Source organism: Alligator sinensis, unplaced genomic scaffold, assembly GCF_000455745.1.
Source record: "Alligator sinensis unplaced genomic scaffold, ASM45574v1 scaffold84_2, whole genome shotgun sequence".
Classification (NCBI taxonomy): domain Eukaryota; kingdom Metazoa; phylum Chordata; order Crocodylia; family Alligatoridae; genus Alligator; species Alligator sinensis.
Window position 1 is genome coordinate 637,608 of NW_005842247.1, and position 19,255 is coordinate 656,862.

General features: G+C 42.0%; 1 protein-coding gene across 2 annotated transcripts; it reads right to left on the minus strand.

The window, feature by feature from the left end:
- Positions 1-1,309: 1,309 nt before the first annotated feature.
- SLC46A3 (solute carrier family 46 member 3) lies at positions 1,310-19,241 on the minus strand. 2 transcript variants are annotated; one of them, XR_003094975.1, is made up of 6 exons: positions 18,207-19,241; positions 10,095-10,968; positions 8,880-8,963; positions 6,480-6,636; positions 2,964-3,116; positions 1,310-2,464 (listed from the first exon to the last, which is right to left on the minus strand). XR_003094975.1 is itself a non-coding variant. In XM_006027491.3 (5 exons), exons 1-5 carry the CDS (start codon positions 18,396-18,398, stop codon positions 3,029-3,031), a joined length of 1,395 nt encoding a protein of 464 aa, XP_006027553.1. In that variant the 5' UTR covers positions 18,399-19,240; the 3' UTR covers positions 1,310-3,028. The 2 variants fall into 2 exon arrangements, 1 of the variants encoding a protein (XP_006027553.1); XM_006027491.3 differs by having other exon boundaries at positions 1,310-3,116; positions 18,207-19,240.
- Positions 19,242-19,255: the final 14 nt, after the last annotated feature.

Consider the following 19,255-nt stretch of genomic DNA (forward strand, 5'->3'; position numbering starts at 1 on the left):
GCTTTATCTCATACTTATTTAGTTCTGAAAGGTATTCATCAAAAATAGTTTGCAACTCTGTACATAGGTTATACAATATATGCACTGTAAAATCAAGATGTACAAGCCATCCTCCCACCCGTGTGTGAAAATTCTCATTTGGACCAACAATGACACTGCCGAATTGAGTTTTCTGTGCTAATAAGAGTGCACTACCAGGGATGCTGAGTGTGTTACTGGAACATGGGAAATGAATAAAAGCACAGTTGTCTGTCTTTGAATTACTCTACTTTTTCCAGGCAGAAATAGTTAGTCTGAAAGTGCTGCATAACCAGTACATACTTTAAAAAAAAAAAGTTTTTATTCTGAAAAGTTTACAGCCTAGAGCAGTGGTGCTTAAATTTTTTTGGATTGCTTACCTCTTTGCAAGTTTATAGTGCTGTGTGCCCCCAGGATTACATGTTGCAGTTAATTAAAAACACTCACTACACATAAAGTAAGAAGTAGCATAAGGTTGTTTTTAATTTTTCCTTCCTTTTCCTTCATTTAAGATCCCCCTTTCCTTTCTGCTTTCCCAGTCCTTCCTGATATCTACCTTCTAGACCAGTGGTTCTCAGTTTTTTTAGGCTGAAGGCACCCCTAGGTGCACTGCTCTAGACCAGTGATTCTCAACTAGGGTGCCATACAATGTGTGCTCTAGGTGTGCAAATATGGTTCACAATATAAGCCCAGAGATTTCAGAAAAGAATGAATGGGCGTTTGTAGATGATACTTTAAAGCAGGTTAAATGCCTTTTGCACCTCTTTAATGGCATTGCTGTTTGCACATTTGGTGGCATAACTCACCTTAAATGACTTTGGGACACAGCAAATGACTTTGGGATGCTGCAAGCTAAAGCACCTCCGAGGAGTTTTAGTTTTCTACCCTACAGCTGCAGAGAGCAGCACTGGGCTGTGAGAGGTTCAGGGGCTGTTTAGGTAACCTGTCAGGGTAACCTCTCCCCTCCCCCCGAGCCTGCCTGAGCTGCGCAGGGGCCTGGTGCTTCCCTCTGTGGCTGCAATGCCCCCCGGGACTGCCTGAGCCTGAGGTGGGGGCCACTGGGGGGAGGGGCTGCCACTGCTGTATAGGGAAGCACCAGCCCCCTACTTCCCCCACCCTGCTGCCCTGGCCACCAGCAGCTCGCTCTCCTCTCCCTGCCACTGGAGGGGCAGGTAAGGATCGGGCAGACACAAGTGTACATGACATGGGGGTTTACTTCACCCTAAACTGAAGCAATGTTTTTTTAAAAAAACACCACTTCAATTTAGGGAGAATTAAACCCCCCATGTCATGTACAAATGCCCAATGGTGTTAAAACATTCTGACCTGTTGTGATCTTTCTGAGTTCTATGCAGTAGAAGAACTCTTATTATTTTTCTGTAGTCAGAAAATGAGTGAAAACTAAGAGCTGGCAGCTTTTGAGGGATGACTTGAGCTTAATGAGTGGTGCCTAGACTATAAAAAGGTTGAGAACCACTGCTCTAGACATCTGCCTCATATCCCAGTTTGGGAAACAATAACCTAGATTGAATGCTGATTTAATGATTACAATACCAGGCTTGAAACAGTTGATATTTTTGGCAGACAATCTTTGAAAACCTTTTGAGGCAGCAATATATTCACAAGGAGAACCTAAATGGAAAAGCATGTCACTTGACTAGGGTGCATGTATCTGTGTTACATCCCCTTTCTAGCAGCAAAAGTTTGTGCATTTAAGTCAGTTCATGTTTCACAGTTGATTTCCTAATACAACTTTCCCTTTAATATAGAGGTTCCAGTTAATGCCACCCTTTGTATTTTATTCTGATTTCTCTAACATCTCATAAAAACAGTAGTAAAGGGTGCTTTTATAGAATAAGACAATATTAGCTGCTAAATAATCTATTACAATAGGGCTGGAGGAAGTTCCTAAGTGTTCCAATTGGCTACATTTCCATGCAGTGCTGTACAGGATGTAATGTGAGTTTCTGTTTTTGTTTATATATACAGATGCTAAAGTGCAAGGCCAGGGAGCATGAATTGATTTCTTTTTCTGGTTTTCATGATAATTCACTCTTGGGCTAGGGCAGATCATTGAACCTTTCTGCCTCTGTTTCCCTAGCACGAAAACAGGAACAAGTGCATAATTATATAAGTGTTAATTATAGTTACAGCACGTACATTGGAAAAGGACATTGTAAAAAGATGTGGGTTCATATTTGATCACCTCCACAACTCAGTTATTTAAAAAAAAAATCAACATCTTCTGAGAGAGAAGGAACTTAACAGGCTACAATGATTTGAGATGCAATAGCTGTATGTACCATACCCCATAATATATGGAGAAATGGCAACAAAAGTTGATCCTTGTGCAATCTGAAAAAGTATACAGTCTGGTCCCTGCAAAAATTCATCCATGTGTCTGATTGCAAGCTGCATTTTATTCAGTCAAGGCAGAGTCCAATGGCTGCAAAAAAGGAAAGGGCAGCTGTCAGACCCCTTGCAGTAGCTGTTACGTTATAGTTACATGGGCCTGTTTATAGCAAAACTGCTCCACCTTTAAACCTGTTTCAGCTGTGGTCAAAACTGGGATTAGCTCACTTGTATTACTACAGATCCATGCAGATGCAACAGTATTACCATGCTCCCCCTTCACTTTTGAGGATCCTATGTTTGTTCGTACTCTAAGACTACTCCCTTCAGCAGAACAACAGATAGTTTGTTGCTGAGGGTCTGGCAAACTAGTCTCAATGCTAATCTCAGCTGAGAAAGAAGTAGAAACAATACAACTCTAAGTTATTTTCTCTTAACATTTTAAGTCTGTTAAAAAATCTCCACCCCCACCATTTTTGCAGAGTTAAGTATAAGGACTAAAACATTAAGTAGGAAGGCTAGAAATATTAGCAGTTTAGCAGGAATCGTGGCAGGGCTACAGATTGCATCTACAGCTACCACACTCTCTTCACCCTCCCTGTATGTACAAACAGTCTGTGCCAGAAGATTAGAAAGTGAAGGTAGGTGAATTCTTTGTTTAATCATCAACACTCTCCGCACTGGATATTTCTTCATGTACAAGTAATGCCAAGTCCTCTTCATGCCAACTGGTGCACAAAAGCCCACTGCAAGACAAAGATAAGAAAGACATCTTAGCTGAGAGTAATAAATTGTATGCTGACTCAGCGCCAACCAACACACCCAATGACTTTTTGTACAGAAATGTCCAGATGATTTAATAAATAAAAGGACGACAATATTTGCCCCTATACAACACAGCTAGACAATCTCATTTCTGTTCTCTCTGAAAAGCATGAAGCCACTACGCCTGATTTAGCACAGGCTGCAACAAGCTACAGTTTCTATTCTGAAATAATAACATTACATTACACCCTTGGAAAAGATGGTTTTACTGGGATAGAGAGAATATTCCAAGGGCAGTATACCACAGGCACTAATGGATAAAAAAACAGAGGTGATGTTAAAAAATAAATGCATCTATTCTACAGTCCTGGGTGCACCATAGATTAGTTTCATAGTAAGCGTCCATTACCTTTTATATAGAAAACTGCTTTCTTTAAAAGGAACTTTATAATGCTTGACTGTATTAATTTAATTTAGATGCATGTAATATATGGTCCCAAGTCCTACAGTAGTTGAAGTGCTAACATTTTTTTTTATAATGCTGCTCTGTGGTACTCTCTACTCCCAGCATGCAACCTTTAGACTTCCAGTTCCATTACTCCTATCAGGTCTAAGAGTCCTTGCTGCATTATTGTAGTTAAAAAAAAACACAATGTTATTTCAATTATTTCATCAGAGTTAAACTGGCATCAAGCTGGAGTAATACAGTGGCACAGGGTTCTGAAATTATGAAAAGCACTTAAGTCTGTAATCTTCTTAGTATCTCATTGTGCTGACCTTAAAATGTAACTAGTGCAGAAATGTTACAGGTTAAGTGTAGGTACTAGGTAAAAGGATACAAACTTCCAGAGGAAAAAAATTGTATTAGAAAATAGTCTTCCCTTTTTTTCCCCCTAAAAGCAAGCATATGAATTAGGAGAGCAGTTTTCTAGCAATATTCATGTTCCAGCTTCTGAGGCATACAATTTACATAAGAGATTGTCAAGTGAATTCAGGTTTTATCAACACCTAGAAAATTTTATCTTTCCCCCTTAATATTACCAAAAGACAACTAACTGAAAATATTACATGTGTAATATTCCCATTGCTGCTCTATCCCTCCAGCTTTTTTTTTTAAATATGCACATCATGATTTATTCACACAGCACTTGAGTCCATGTTCATGAAGTTACTGGCAAAGCTCCTACTAACTTAATGTTGTGCAACCTAGGGCCTTAGTAGAAAGATTCTTATTGACTTCAATGGGCTTTGTATCAGGCTTATAATACCCACCAGCAACCAGAAGAGAACAGATTACAAAACTGAGTTTTCTTCTTTGAGAGAGCTCTATTAGCTGTCAGTTTGTGCTAAATTCTTCCCTCAGAAGCACACCCATGGTGCTCTTGCTCAAGCCTAGGGTTGGGTATTTGACTGGTCAAATAAAACTCAGTCAACTGACCAATCAAATATTGGTCAAAAATTGTAAAAAATTGCCAATAGGTCCAAATAATATGCAGAAAAAGCACACATTTTCCATTAGGAAATATGCCAAAAATTGATAAATAATTTCTGTAAAGAAAACTACAAAAAAATGTAGTTTTTTTGTAAAATCTAGGGGTGCACCGATAGACATTTTTTGGGCAGATACCGATAGCTGATTTTTAAGGAGGCATATTGGCTGATACTGATCTGATTTCCAACTCAACCTGGCTTGAAGAGCCACTGCTTGAAGAGCAGTGTCTGGCTGGTAAGTCTGCTGTGGTGGAAGGGGAGGGGAAAGGAAAGGAGCATGGTAGGGGATCAGATTGAGGCCTCTGCAGTGAGGGAGGAAGTGGGGCAGGGGCTGGAGCAGGCACTGCCCTGCCGGGGCAGGGCACGAGACAGAGCTGCAGCTTCTCCAGGGGGCGCGGGGAGGTGGGGGTCTGGCTCCCTCCACTGTGCACACCCCAGGAGGGCATGGGGGCACGTGCCCCCAGATCTGCATGTGGGGCAAGGGACGGCTGCCTTTGTGGGCTGGGGCTGCGCTAGGCTCTTCCCAGTGTGGGCTGGGCCAGGCTGCATTTGGGGCAGGCAGTGGCAGCAGTGCTGGGAGGGGGATTGGGGGGCTACAGCAAATTTGGGGGTGGCTGCAGCCCCCCTGTAGCCCCCTGCCAGTGCTGCTGCTGTCTGCCCTGAGCACAGCCCAGCCCAGCCCCTGCCCACAGTGGCAGCTACCCTGTCCCACGCAGATCTGGAGGCACACAGCCCCTCGAGCCCTCCCAGGGTGTGTGCAGCAGCAGGAGCCACCTTCCCCTCTCTGTGCCTCCCAGACAAGCCACAGCTCAGTCCTGCACCCCGCCCAGGCAGCACCTGCCCCACCCCCAGCCCCACTCCCTCCCTCACCACAGGGACCTCGATCTGCCCAACCACCGCCCTTTTCCTATCCCCTCCGCTTTCACTACAACAGGCTTACCAGCTGGATGCAGCTCTCTAAGCTGCTGGGCTGTGCTCCTGGCCCCAAGCGTGCTGCAGCTGCACACATGCATGGAGCATTTATTGGCCACATTGTTGGCCGCATCAGGCAAAAAAAAGCCAATTTTCGATATAGTCAATTTTCTTTATATTGGTGCCGATCCAATATTGGACTAATGTATTGGTGCACCTCTAGTAAAATTGCTATAATTTTGGACCAGTCAAAAAAAGTGGTCAATTTACAATATTTGACTAGTCAATTGACTGGGTGGCCATCCCTACTCAAGCAAATGAGTGCCACATATATATATATCTAAGGACAGAATTTAGCCCAGGGTGAAGTTACACATTACATTTAGATAGTACTAAGAACACTTAAAATGAGAGTATTTGCATATTAGAACTCATTCATTTATGCTAATTGCCCTCTGAGAATCTCAAAGTTATGCCACTTCAGGTGAGAGTTACTCTGGGTTGTGCTACCTAGCTCATGTTAGGATAACTCTACTCTGCTTCATGGAGATAAAGCGAGAAATTTGCAGTCCTCCAGCATCCCAGGATGCAGTGTTCCAGTTCCCTTCCCCTTCCCAGGAGAGCTGGGATAGAGCCCAGGTGTCCTGGCTCCTGCTTGACAGCCTTCTCATGTCAAGCAAGAGTTATGCAGGCAAGAAATGGTATTAATTCTTAACATGTGACTGCTCACAACATGGTCTAACTTTAACACTGCTTAATATTCCAGATTTAGTATGATCTGAGTGTAATATGTAAGTTCACCTTCAGGTTGTACTTCAGTTCACAATCATTAGGTGAAAGGCTACAACATTTCATCTACTTAAACTACTCAACATCGATTCATACAACATATATTGATCTATAATGAAAACCCTTTGATACATATAAATATGTATACTAACCTCAGTATGCTGAGTGGAATTATACAAATACCAGCTGCTATAAGAAAACTAAAGCCTGGAAACCAGATGACAGTGGCTGCATAGAGACTATTAAAAACTGCAAATGCCATGCTACCAGTCACAGCTTCTAAGCAGGCAATACAAGCAAACACAGCACCTGTTAAAAATAAAAAATAATAAATGAATGAATTACAAAAGAATATTCACACTTCTATAAATACAGTAATTAACTTTGTTTAAAGAAGAGAATGAATGAACAAAAATTCAAGAGATCCACTGTTACCATGGTCATTTCATATCACCCAAGAATTGTACATTTCATTAGCATGCTTTGCATGGGAACTTCCACTAAAAGCACCGTTTGGTAAGTGACAGAAGTGTACCGTAAGTGGAGATTCCTTTTCTGTACTAACACTCTTCCTATGTTTCTACTTTCTGTAATGCTTTTATCTAAAATTAAATTCAATCTATTCGTCCACACTTTCAAGGCTCTGTGAAACGCCACTCTACCTTTCCATCCTTTCCTCTCCTACTTTTTTCCTATAAAAGGGCATGCCCCAGGGGTGGCTGTGATATCCCCTGGTGACCATGAGGCTCCTGTCCCACTTGGCTCCCCAGGGGGTGCCCTCCCTTTTCTTCTTTCCTGCCCCACCTTAATGGAATTATTTTTCTGTTGTAGAAGAGAAGTTGCCCCAGGGTCCTTAAGCAAGCCCTAACCAGCCTTCAGCAGTGAGTTCCTCCTGTACCCAGTTGACCCAGTCCTGTTCTCCAATGCCCTAAGCAGGGCCCCCATTGGCCCCATCAGAGCTCCAGGCCACCAATTGCCTTAAGGGCTATTTGTGGTCTCCTTCCACCCCTACAGCCACATCCTTGCCTTGCAGGTATTACTCTTGATCCACATACCACCTTGTACTGGCTTCAGCCCTCTTAGCTTTAGCCTGCTGGCTCCTCTTGCTGTTGACTGCTAGCCTAGGCCCACTTTCTCTAGCCCAGCTTCTGAGTCTCAGCCTGTTCTGGCCCTCTGCCCATGGCCCATCCCACTCTGCTGGGGGCTCAGGCCCTGGCCCTCTTGGCTGGAGCCTGCCCCTTCCTCTCTGTTGGGGCTCAGGCCCTGGCCTTCCTGGACAGAGCCTATCCCTGATAGGGCTGAAATTATGGCGTGGCTCCCAGGCACCCCGTGTGGCCTCCTGTCCTTCCCTCCAGTCTGTCCCGTCCCCTAGTTCTGAAGCAGCAGGTATCTCTTTAGTATGTAAACTTTTCTGAAAAGAGAAAGGTAAGTACATCTGACAAGGCAGGCTGTCACCTATGAAAGCTTATGCTTCTCTGAACTAGTTAGTCTTTTAAGGTGCTCCCCTGTCCTGCCTTCAGCCTGTTTTTGAAAAAGAGTCCTCTTCAACATGCTTACACATGGTATGGTGTGGGTATGTTTATAGCGCTACAGATAAAATCACATTAAGCATACAGATTCATAAGTAATGCACAGCGTCCTGTATCAAACCACGTAACTACACAAAATCCTGAAGAATGCCAACAAATGGCAAATAAAGAAATGTATATGTTAACAGAGATCAGTATGAAAACACCTTTGCTTTACTTTGAGATGCTGGTTTCTAAAAAAAATGAACATCTCCAAAATTTTTTTTGCACAATGTGAGCTGACAGTTTCACAAAATGCAACTACTCATAATTCTGGAACAGGGCTCAGAGCCAGAGGTGCAATAACATGGCATAACATGTTTTAAACAAAAGCCACTCCTTGTCAGCTTTAAAGTAAAGATCACTGAAAAGCATTGTGTGTACTGTGTTGTGCTTCTTTTCTACACTACACATATAAAGTGCTGTTAGTTTGAAATCTAAACATTCATGGTTTTATAGGTGTAAGAATGAATAGGTTATATCCTTTGGAAAAGGCACTGAAGCCATAAGCAATGTTTCACAATTCAATGTTGAGTTTGTAATTGTTTCTTTTAATCTTCTCAAGTGTTCTGAAGGTTGACAATTCACCTTTTTGCCCTTCACAATATAATTTGTAATGGCTGACTTCACATAAGCAATATATCTTTCCCTGGATGTAAAAATGTGCTGAATGTTAAAAACACTTGTAAAGTCAAACCTGTGTAAGTGCACTTCAAGTTTCCATTGCTCTTTGTTTTAGGAAAGATTTTTTTTTCAAAATAGTAACATTGGTCAGAGGCTAACATATAATCTAATTTCTACAGATTTAGAAACCAAAGCCATATGGGTATTACTTAAATACCTAGATAGTAAGTGGAATCTGAAATTAAGAAAATGTGACATCATAATATCAATGCAAATTGAAAGAAAATGAAAAGCCCCATCTAAGAGTCTATTTATTTTAAATTATCCAATGGCTGTGTTCTTTTAACAAATTCAAATTACCTTGTTCACTGTCCAGAACCACTTTTGACAACATAGATCGCAGAACAGGAACAGGCATAAAGCACAGGAGAGATGGCACCCTCACTGTAAAACAATATGAAACAAGTATAAGTGACTAAAATAATTAAACTTTGGGCATTTAAAGGTGAACTGCAGTGATTTTTTTTAAACAAGTCAACTGCATATTTATGGTTTGAATGCCCCAAACAGTAAAAGTCATTGGGATTCAAAGCACAACTCTATGATGATACAATTATTTTTAAGTATGTTAACAAAGGAAACGTTCATAAACCCAAGTCATATACAATGAATTGAAGCACAAAGCTATGAGCAGGTAATGCCATTAACTGTCTGTACTGTTTCTTTTTTTAATTTGCATTTTAAATCCAACATGCATTTGATTCTACTTTACATTCCTTTTATGTTTTTGGTGATTATAAGGCAGGGGTGTCAAAGATGCAGCCTGCAGGCCACATCTGGCCCATGAAGCCATTTCATTTGGTCTGTGGGGCTCCTGGAGGAATTCAGGGTAGGTTAAGCAGGGCAAGGCCTGCCTCCAGTTTCCCAGGTCCAGAGCCCTGCTGGGGACATGTGTGGGCAGCAAAGGGCAAGTGACAACTGCATTAACTCCTGCGCCACTGCTGCTATTCACCCTGCTGCCTTTCACCCCACTACCAGAGGTGGGTCCAAATCTGGCCCACAAGGCTCCTTACACTCAGGATCCGGCCTATGAGGAGCTTTGTTATCTGGTTCTGGCCTACGGGGAGCTGTAGAGAGTTAAATATGCCTTCTTTAAGGGATTAGCTGCTTTCACCGTATACAATATAACAGGGCCATCCAATTGCTGACCCGTGGACCACATGCAGCCCCTGAGGCGTTAACCTGTGGCCCTTGGGCTCCCAGTCTGGATGCTGCTCCCCCTATCACTCTTGCAGCTACCCCTGTGTTCTCTGGGCTCCATGTCCCTCTTCCAGCATCCACTTCCTGCTCCTGGCCCTGTCCCTAGGAATGTGTGGTGTGGCCCACAGGGCCAAGAGAGCCCATGGCTAGGGCACCTCAGGGACACTGCCACTCTGTGTGGCCCGGGGTTGCTGATATGGTGCAGCATGTGACCAGCGGGAAATATGGCATATACAGTATGTGGTTGGTGGAGACTGTCAGGCTCAAGTTGGACAGTCCTGGGATATAACATGTTTTCACTACCTTTGAACTTACCTAAAAACATAAGCAGTGTAGTTTTGGCAAAGGCAGCCATGATTATTCCTCCAATGTAAGAAAATATCCCAATAAAAACAATATAAATGTCTTTCATAAACTGAGAAAACAAGTACACTCCTAAAAAACTGGTCAGAGAGACAGAAGTGAATGCAGCTGCTCCATATCCAATGTAGACTTCGCTCCAGCAGAGAGGAGCATCCAGTTCATACAATGTAAAAAGGGAAGTCCCACCAATCATGGCAAAGAAATACGACATAAATGCAAAAAGCAACACAGTGATTAAAGTTCGTTTTTTACAAGAGGAAGTTTTAAAAAGCATGTACACTCCAGAAAACGTTTCTTTAAAGCTGTCTTTACAAGATAATGAGGCATGTTGCTGGGATTCAGATACATCCACAGTCTCCTTCAGCCAAAATATAATATAGAAAATATTAATACCATGAAGCAGAGATGCAATTGCAAATGTCCATGTAAAGCCTACTCCTCTGATGAAGTAGCCAGAGGACAGTCCTGCTAATCCAGACACAAGTCCCAAAATCAAATCAATTACAGCTATGCGTTTAGTTTTCTGCTTCTCATCATGACATAAATCTGCTACGAAGGCAAACCCACCTCCAAGGAAAGTGGTCAGGCTTCCAAACAGTCCACTAATGAATGCAAGAGCAAAAAATAGAGAGAGAGTCCAGGAGAAATATGACAAGATACTGTAGAAAACATTTGTCATAAGAGCTCCCAGGGAAGGCAGAACCAAAGCTCTTTTGCGTCCATAGCAATCTCCATTAGCTACAACTATAAAGGCAACTATAATGCTGGGAACTGACCCACTTAAGTCCATTTGCAAAGAAAAAAGGGAGGCCTTTTGTTGGACTTCCTGCAAAAGAAAAAAAAGAAATTAATGACACAAAGCAGTTATATGTCCAAAATCTGCTGCTGTAACATTTCCCTCTGTCTGCTTTCCCTCAGTATTAATTGCTGTTATAAAAGCAAGATGCTAAAACCCTTATTCACAAGAAGTCCTTACTTCCTGAGTAAACCCAAGGGAGTCAAGACTATTCCTATGAGTAAGCATTTGCAAGATAAAGCACCATAACCCTGCAACACAGGAACACGGGGTCCTCCCTACTTCTACTGAAGTCAGGGGCAAACCAAGCACTTCTTACAGCCAGATTCTGATTCCTATAAGGAGTAATGCCTTTCTTCACAGAACAACAGTATTGACTATATATTGATCAACATGCAAACCAGTGCAAATAAGGAGATCAGGATGTGTACCCAAAGAGAATCTTACACAGCCCAAAATATTGTATTTTCTCATATACAATATGCCCCATGGGGGGGGAGGTGCATGAAGTATGAGAAATAGAGTATTTTACTTTTCAGTAAAGTTCCATGTGTCCATAAAAAATAATACACGCTGAGGAGACATTGAATAAAAAAAAAATACTAACCCTCACAATCCTGTTCAGGATTGTGAGATCTTCCTAATGAAGTGAAATAGCTACAAAATTCATCCAATATATAAATCTCTTTGCAGGCACTTGGCTACTTTTTTAAATATAAAAAATAAATAAACTCTTGGGTTTGGATAATCTCAAAGTCACTAGCAAGAAATGTTGCCACAGGTATTTACATAAGGTACATTAGCTGCATTATGGCGATAAGCTAACAATAACCCTGAATGGAAACTTTTAGTTTAACTCTTACAAAATTTGGTTTAGCAAGAGTTAAAAAAAAACATACTTCACAGACATAATGTATAACACATTTACCATTAAGAGTAGTTGGAGTAATAATTAAATCAGGTATGAAGAGGGAAAAAAGGTGACAACATCACATGCAAAGTTATTTTGCACATGATGCTAGTTGATAATCAAAGTGATATCCAGCTTTCAGATTCAGATCTTGATTTTAATTTATTTTATTAATGTATTTACAGAAGGGGAGTCACAACAACAGTTGGAAAGGAAGCAGCTTGCTCAGTCAAGATAGCTGCGATAGGAAGGAAAGTGGCTTGATCTGCATAATATATATCATGGTCATTCCACAGAATACAGTTAATAGTGTGGGAAGACCAAGGCCACTTCAGAAGCTTACTTGGAGTTTTTCTGAGGTATCACAAGTTTTCTAGGCTAACATTTGTCAACCCACAGACAGTAGGAGGCATAGCTGCCCAAATCCACCCAGGATGTTCTAAGATCCTGAAATAAGTCAGTAAGGCAAGAGGTATCCATGAAGGCTGAAGTGTTCACACACACTGCTCCCTGAACTCCCTGTCACTCTGCCATATGGCAGTATGGTTACTTCAAAGGTTGTGTTGTCACAGCCTTCCACTGCCTGAACCACTGCCACTGTGAGGGGATTGGATACCATGGAGTGAGAAGTTTAAATGGAGAATGATAGTTTAGTTTCTGGCATCTTCACTAGTGACAGATTCTCGGACAGAGTACTGGGTTTCATCCTTTGATGCTGCATCTGTTTGAGATGGGGGGAAGCTATGGCCTAGACAGTGGGAAAGGAAGCAATGAGACCTACACAAAAAGGAGGGGGAGGATTAGGTGGAGGAGAAGAGGCCCTGTCTATAGCGTGCACTGATGCAAAGGGAAGCCAAGCAGCCTGAAGACAGCAGCAGTAGGACAGGAAGTGATTTAACCTAAGAAGACTTTAGAGAAACACATACACATGGGAAGGGAAACTACTTGCTCTGAAGAGACAGTAGCAGTGGGAAGGGAAGGCCAGCAGACAAATGGGTACAGTGAACAAAGCAGGGGCCTCTTGGAGGACAATGATTTACTGCATTAATGAAGACTGAAAAAAAATTGTTGAATGGGTACACTTTTGGCACAGTTAAGAAGCAAACAGGGCTCTTCTGTACTCCCTGTTGGATGCCTTGTTTTCTTTACTACAAACAGGCACTCAGATATTACAGCGATGTGTATGATAGAAATGCCAATACACTGGCAATAAACAGTACTTCTACATATCATCCCTGCCCAGGCAGGAGTGCTCAAGGGTTTTGCATAACAATTTAGAAAAACAAAAGAAAAACTACTAGGAATATTATAGCTATAAAGAGGCACTCCTTTAACAACATTCAGCAAGAGGAACGATATTGTATATGAGTGATGGGACTTTTGTTTTGCTAGCTCTTTTTGTAGAGGGGTCACTTTTTTTTCTTGGAGGAGGAGGATGCCCAGCACACAGGAAAGACAAGTTCAGGTGCTCAACTGTAATTCAGCACAGCTCCACTAACTTCAATTAAACTACTCTGATTTATACCAGTAACCTAGCTTAGGTGGGGAAAGAGGGACGCTACATTTATAGGACATCCTTCCTTTTCCTTGTGACAAGGTATTTAGCAGAATTGACAGATCTGTTAGAATCTGACATGGCCACACCATGAGCACTTCTGCTATGGCCTAGAACTCTTAGCCTCTGGGCTTCCAACCATTTGCCTCAGTGCCTGCCCCACCAGAGCTGGGTGCTTACAGTATATGAAAATGATCAATGACCAGTTCAAATATTTAAAAGCAGATGAACATCAGAAAGTATGAGCCAAACCTTCAGCTGTTTTAAAACAACATAGTACCATTGATTCAAAGCCACTGATTTACACCAGCAAAGGTGGTGGCCCTATTTTCTTAATCTGCAAATATACCAGTAGTGTGACTGGAGCAGCAGCCATATACACTGCCTTTGTGAGGAAGGGGGCACGAAAATAGCCATCATCACAATCAACACAAAAGCAGCTTTCCACTACTCCATGTATTGCCACAGCCCTGGGTACAGAGTTGCTCTGCCATGCCTTTGAAATTCACAATACCCTAAAACATGATTATGCAAAAACAAAAAAGTCCTAGAATACAAAATGAAAAGGATGCAAATGAAGGCTTTCCTGACTTAAATAAGGATTATATTAGGAGAAGAGGATTGTGCCTTAGGCAAAGCAATGGACCAAGTAGGGTAAACTGATAGTGCCCCATAATTAAAGAATGTTACAGACCAGTAAAGGATAATGCATGCAGGGTGTGATAAATAACATCTCAGTATCAATCATCTGAGTTCAGTTAGAAGAGGTTTTCTTCAAACCTGTGCGGGCCGCCTCCCGATCCCATCCATGTCGCCATGTGCGAGCCGGGAGCGATATGCGGACCCGTCTTTGCGCACGCGGGCTGTGGCCAGCAGCCCGGGTACGCGGGGTCAGAGGAGACCGTGCGGCGGCAAGGCACGCACGGGCTAGAATTAGTCACAGAGGCGTAGTGGTTGATTTAAAGATTGTTTACTTACACCAAAGATGGTCGCGGTGCAGGCAGGAAAACTTGCTTGAGTTACAGTTGCAGATAGAAAAGATAAGAGGCGGACTAGAGTTTCTTCCCGTGAACACTCTTCTAGCCCATCCGGTTGGAGGCTCTAAACCGCGAGCCCGTCGCGCCAACCGAAGAAAGTACTCAAGACAAAGAGCTCTGAATAAACTCACACGAAGTTTGCTAGGCTCCGTGGGTCCTTGTGCGTGCAGGGAAGAGGGGTATGTCGAGGACTGCGCTCGGTGACAGGGAGAGGCTAGAGGCTGATCAGACCCCTGTTGCCTGCTTTAAATGCGCTGGGTCCGATAGGCTCCGCAGCGCTTAGAGATCTTCACACAGCGTGAAGTCTCCTCCTCCTGGTGTTCATGGAGTCCTAACTTGCGGGGGGTTCTCCTCGGAGTTCTCCAACTTGGGCGGAAACCACCCAAGCCTCTTATACGGCTAGCAAGCCAATCACTAGCCGCCACGTGTGAATAATTTCACGCAAGCCAATAATGGGGCTCGAATTAGAATACAAATGGTGCACCAAGCATTTCTTAGATGCAAAAAGAAATGCACCATGCAAAGAAAGCTACAAATTTGGCGGGAAATTCTCCCTTGCACCGGGGTTCTCCTTTACAGCAGAAAACTCCACCGTGCAAAGAAGCTGCAATTTAGCGGGAAAATAATTCAGTGGTGCCAAAGCACACACAAAAACAAAAATCACAACTTTGGGTTGTGACAAATCCTACAATCAGAAAGCTCCAGCTTTCATTCCAGTGACTTCTAAACCTCTTTTTAATTAATTATAAAATAAATACATTCTCCCACATCATAAGAAATAATGATACCAAATGCTGTGAAGGCTTTGTCCATCTTTGACTGTATCCTATATTACTCTGTAAACCCAAATTATATCTCTGTCCTCTATTCGTTCTCTCATTTTCCTTGGACACTGATGGGATTTAAGAAGTCCATCTGCAGCACTTACAACCAAGAGTAGACAAGATGAAGTAAAAAATGGAGTATGTGTCTTCCTCAAAGACTGGTGCAAACAGTAGGGGTGGAATGCTTATGGCAGAAAAAAATTCAAGGTATCTGGGCATCTATGCATAAGAAGCCTACTAATATCTTAGACTGCTTTAGAAATCAAGACTACTTCAAGCATACATATTCCCAGCAAATGACTTGGGGTTTACATTTTTCAGCCTACTGTTTTCACCCACTTTCACACAGGATTATTCAGCAGGGTACAATTGAAATTGAAGGGAGTTTTGCAATTGACTTCAGTGGGACAAGGATTTCACATCCAAGTACTGTGTTGATGGATGTGGTATAAAAACACAGGATAGAGAAAAAAGACCATAATTATTTAAGAGGTTTTAGCTATTTAATGTCTGTATTAAATGACTAAACCTGGAAATTGGCACAGCACAAGTAACAAAAATGGTTTACAGGTCAGCATCCTGTTCACTGTCCTTGGAGGAGTCATCCACTTGTAATAAATGCAAAGTTAGTTATTTTTATGCATGTTTTATGTCAGCTGTGTAAATAAGTACATTCCCACAGACACTTCTGTATAAAATTGTCTGAAATTCAGCTGACTCATGGTTAATATGTACTTTGCTTCAGTGCTTTGCAGAGTGGAATATCAAATCTTGCTTTTCTAAGCATACACTATCAAATTTTGAAAAACAGCTTGTTTTTCAGGGGTTTCTGGTAAACATCAACTGTAGGAAAAAGTGAAACTGTTCGCATGAAGCTGAATTGAGTTTCTAAATGAGCCACTGCAGTTAGGAGTATTTGCAACATAGGTAGGCTGTGTAGTAGTTGTCTTTATGGTAAATATTGACATATTATGTCATATATTCTACCTAAAAAGTAACCTGCAGTAAGAACGAATATGGGATAAAAATATCATTTGTGGGTGATACACAAATGCTAATATAATGAAAAAGTCTTGATCTAGCCAAATTCACCCACAGCCTTCTTCATATAAAATCTTAGGAGGTCCTGGTTCTTTGTCTGCAGTAGACTGAGCTACTCAGTTGTAAAACTCACTTGCTATGGAAATTTTTCTTCCCCTTAAGGGCTTAAGAGCTTTGCAGCCTGTAGGGGCGATTCATGTGTTCATTCCTGTGCTCAAAGAATTATTACAATTCTGCAGTAACTTTTCTGCCATAGGAAAGAAATTAGTATGGTCGCAGAAACTCAGCCTCAGGTTCTTTAAGCAGTTTGTTTGATTTAGACCTTGCCGAGACATTAGAGCAGTGCTTAGCTGCATGGCTATATCTGACAGACTGTTGAAAGGGGCCTTCCACTTCAGATCGTCAGAAAGACCCTAGCCCCACCTCTTCCTAACAGCATCCTGAAGTCGTGCACAGCTGCTTGCAGCTATTTAATTAGTGAAAGACCCATTCTTGGGGGTTAGCCAGGAAGAGCTGTTGATGCTTCTGATTCTCATAGAATTATATTTGACAGCTACCTTCCAATCAATACTAAGAAGACTAAAGAGTGGCTTTTGTTAGACGATTTGCCAGTCAAGGAACAGTACTACAGCAAAAATCAATTTAAGTTTTTAACCTTAAGTTTTTCCCTAGTTGTCAAACCAATTTTCATGTCAGGAACTCTGAGCAGCTCCTTTAAGCATATGCATCATAGTCCTCATGTGGCATGCCAATGTGTATAAATGTCATAGATAGCCATTATGGGAATGGGTAGCCCAGGGGCGGGCAATTATTTCAGGCAGAGGGCCGCTTACTGAGTTTTGGCAAGCCATCGAGGGTTGCATGACAGACAGCCAGGGGCAGATCAATATTAATTTTCTAAATTTTTTAGGGGCCCCACGGACCAGATAGAATGGCTTGGCGGGCCACATCTGGCCCATGGGCTGCATTTTGACCACCCCTGGGGTAGCCCCACCAAGATTAAAAACTAGGATCTGACCAGAATTCTTCACTCCAAGTGCTACCTATTACACTGCTGCACTCTCTCTGACTTGTTTACAAGGGGCATTGACCAGGACTTTTTACCATTTACCAAACACTCAATGTGTTTTATCATTTTCACTTAAGTCTATAAGAAGCTGTTGTACAATGCTAATGATTCTACTTAGTATCTAATTACCTAACAGGATATGTATAAACAGTGTTAAAATATGTTTTAAATATGATTAAAATAGTTAACAAACAGTTGAGATACTGCCACCCTGACAATGCAGGAAACACATTTCACAATTGGCAGGACAGGGAAATCTAAGTTTTCTAATGTTATTGAAGAATCAGATCAGTTTTAAAATTCTGGTTTATTTCTTCCCTCCCAGTTTCCTATCTCTATCAACATCGCTCCCTGGGTTATATGTGTTTAACCTAGGCTGGTTCTGCAAGTTTTGTTAATAAGCTTAACTGTAGGCACTTGAGTAGTCTGTAAGAAATGAGAGAGACTACTTATAGTACACAAAGTTAAATACATGCACAAATCTTTGTAGATTGGGGCCCTAGTTAGTAAGTTTCTTACTGCAAAGATAGTATTTTCTCTTTGGGGACCAATCATGTGAGGGAATATACATTTTCAGCTCCCAGGGACTTCAGAAAGAATTGAATGTCCTCAGAATCTTGCCAAAGTAGGTTCTTTGTCTATGAAACACTATATGCATGAATGGTGCCACGTAAATAATACTGAAATAGTAATTTTGCAGTAGTTAAGTCAACTTACTGTTTTTTTTATATATATATATATATATGGAATATTTAGATAGCCCTTCCCTGTAAGTTTTCATTTATAATTTTTTTTTTTTTTTTTTTTTTTTTTTACTTTTTTCCCCTCTTACCTTTTGTTTGATATAGGCTGGGTTACTTTGATTTTGCTCACAGTAAGTAGTGTTGCCGTAATCAATGAAAGTGGTATTGTTTTCTTCTTCCCACAGCCTTCGATAAATATACTGTTGTACTAGTGGGAGGGACAAGAAAAAAGCAAAACAGTATATGACAATGACAGGTTCCACCAACAAAACCTTCCTCATGTCTGGATTCCAGTTTAATTCTCTGTTTCAAGAAGAAAAAGCAAATATTAGCTATCAGAAAGGAAAAGTAGGCACTGACCTATCGACTGCAATTCAGTTGACTCAAACATTTGGGGATATTTTTGTAGACAAGCAGGAAGTATCAGTTATTTGTTCTCTGCCTTTTGGGGAGGAGCTTAGTCTTTTTTGAAACCAAGCTTGTTTCCAGACAGCTGCTATGTTACAGACTCCTAAAAATCTTATTAAAAGGAATTCAGCACATTCAATCAGGTTCCTTTTAAATAGTTACATGCTTGAATATCTTAGGGTTAGCAGCTTCTTCTTCTCTCACTGTATTCACATCTTAGTTTATCTTTTGCCATTTTCAGTGGTTTCTCAAACACATGACCAAGATTCTCAAAGTCTCTGACCAGGAACAGATGATTGTTAAGTTTGTAACATACAGCTCATGAGAAATCAGAGACAAGTATCTTCCTTCCCTCGGCTAAGAAATGTCGTGTTCTGGTACCCTGCCTGGGACAGTTTAATCCTGGCAGGGGGGAGCAGAAGGCAGGGTAGATCGATATCCACCTTGCAGCTCAGACTGGGAAGGTGCAGATGTACAACTCGGCCAGGGCTACAGGCAAATAGGACGCGTGGGAGGACGGACGCTCAGCGCACTGGGAGAGAAACACCCCGTCTCACGCAAAACAGAGACACGCGGGGACAGGCACAATGCAGGGACACTCATAAACCAGCGTAGCCATGGCTCGGCCTGGCAGGAGCTCCCCGAGGGACAGGCACACCGCCCATACCCTCCCTCGCCCACTCAAGGGGCGCGCTGACACACCCGTGTCCCCGGCTCTGCGTGACACCGG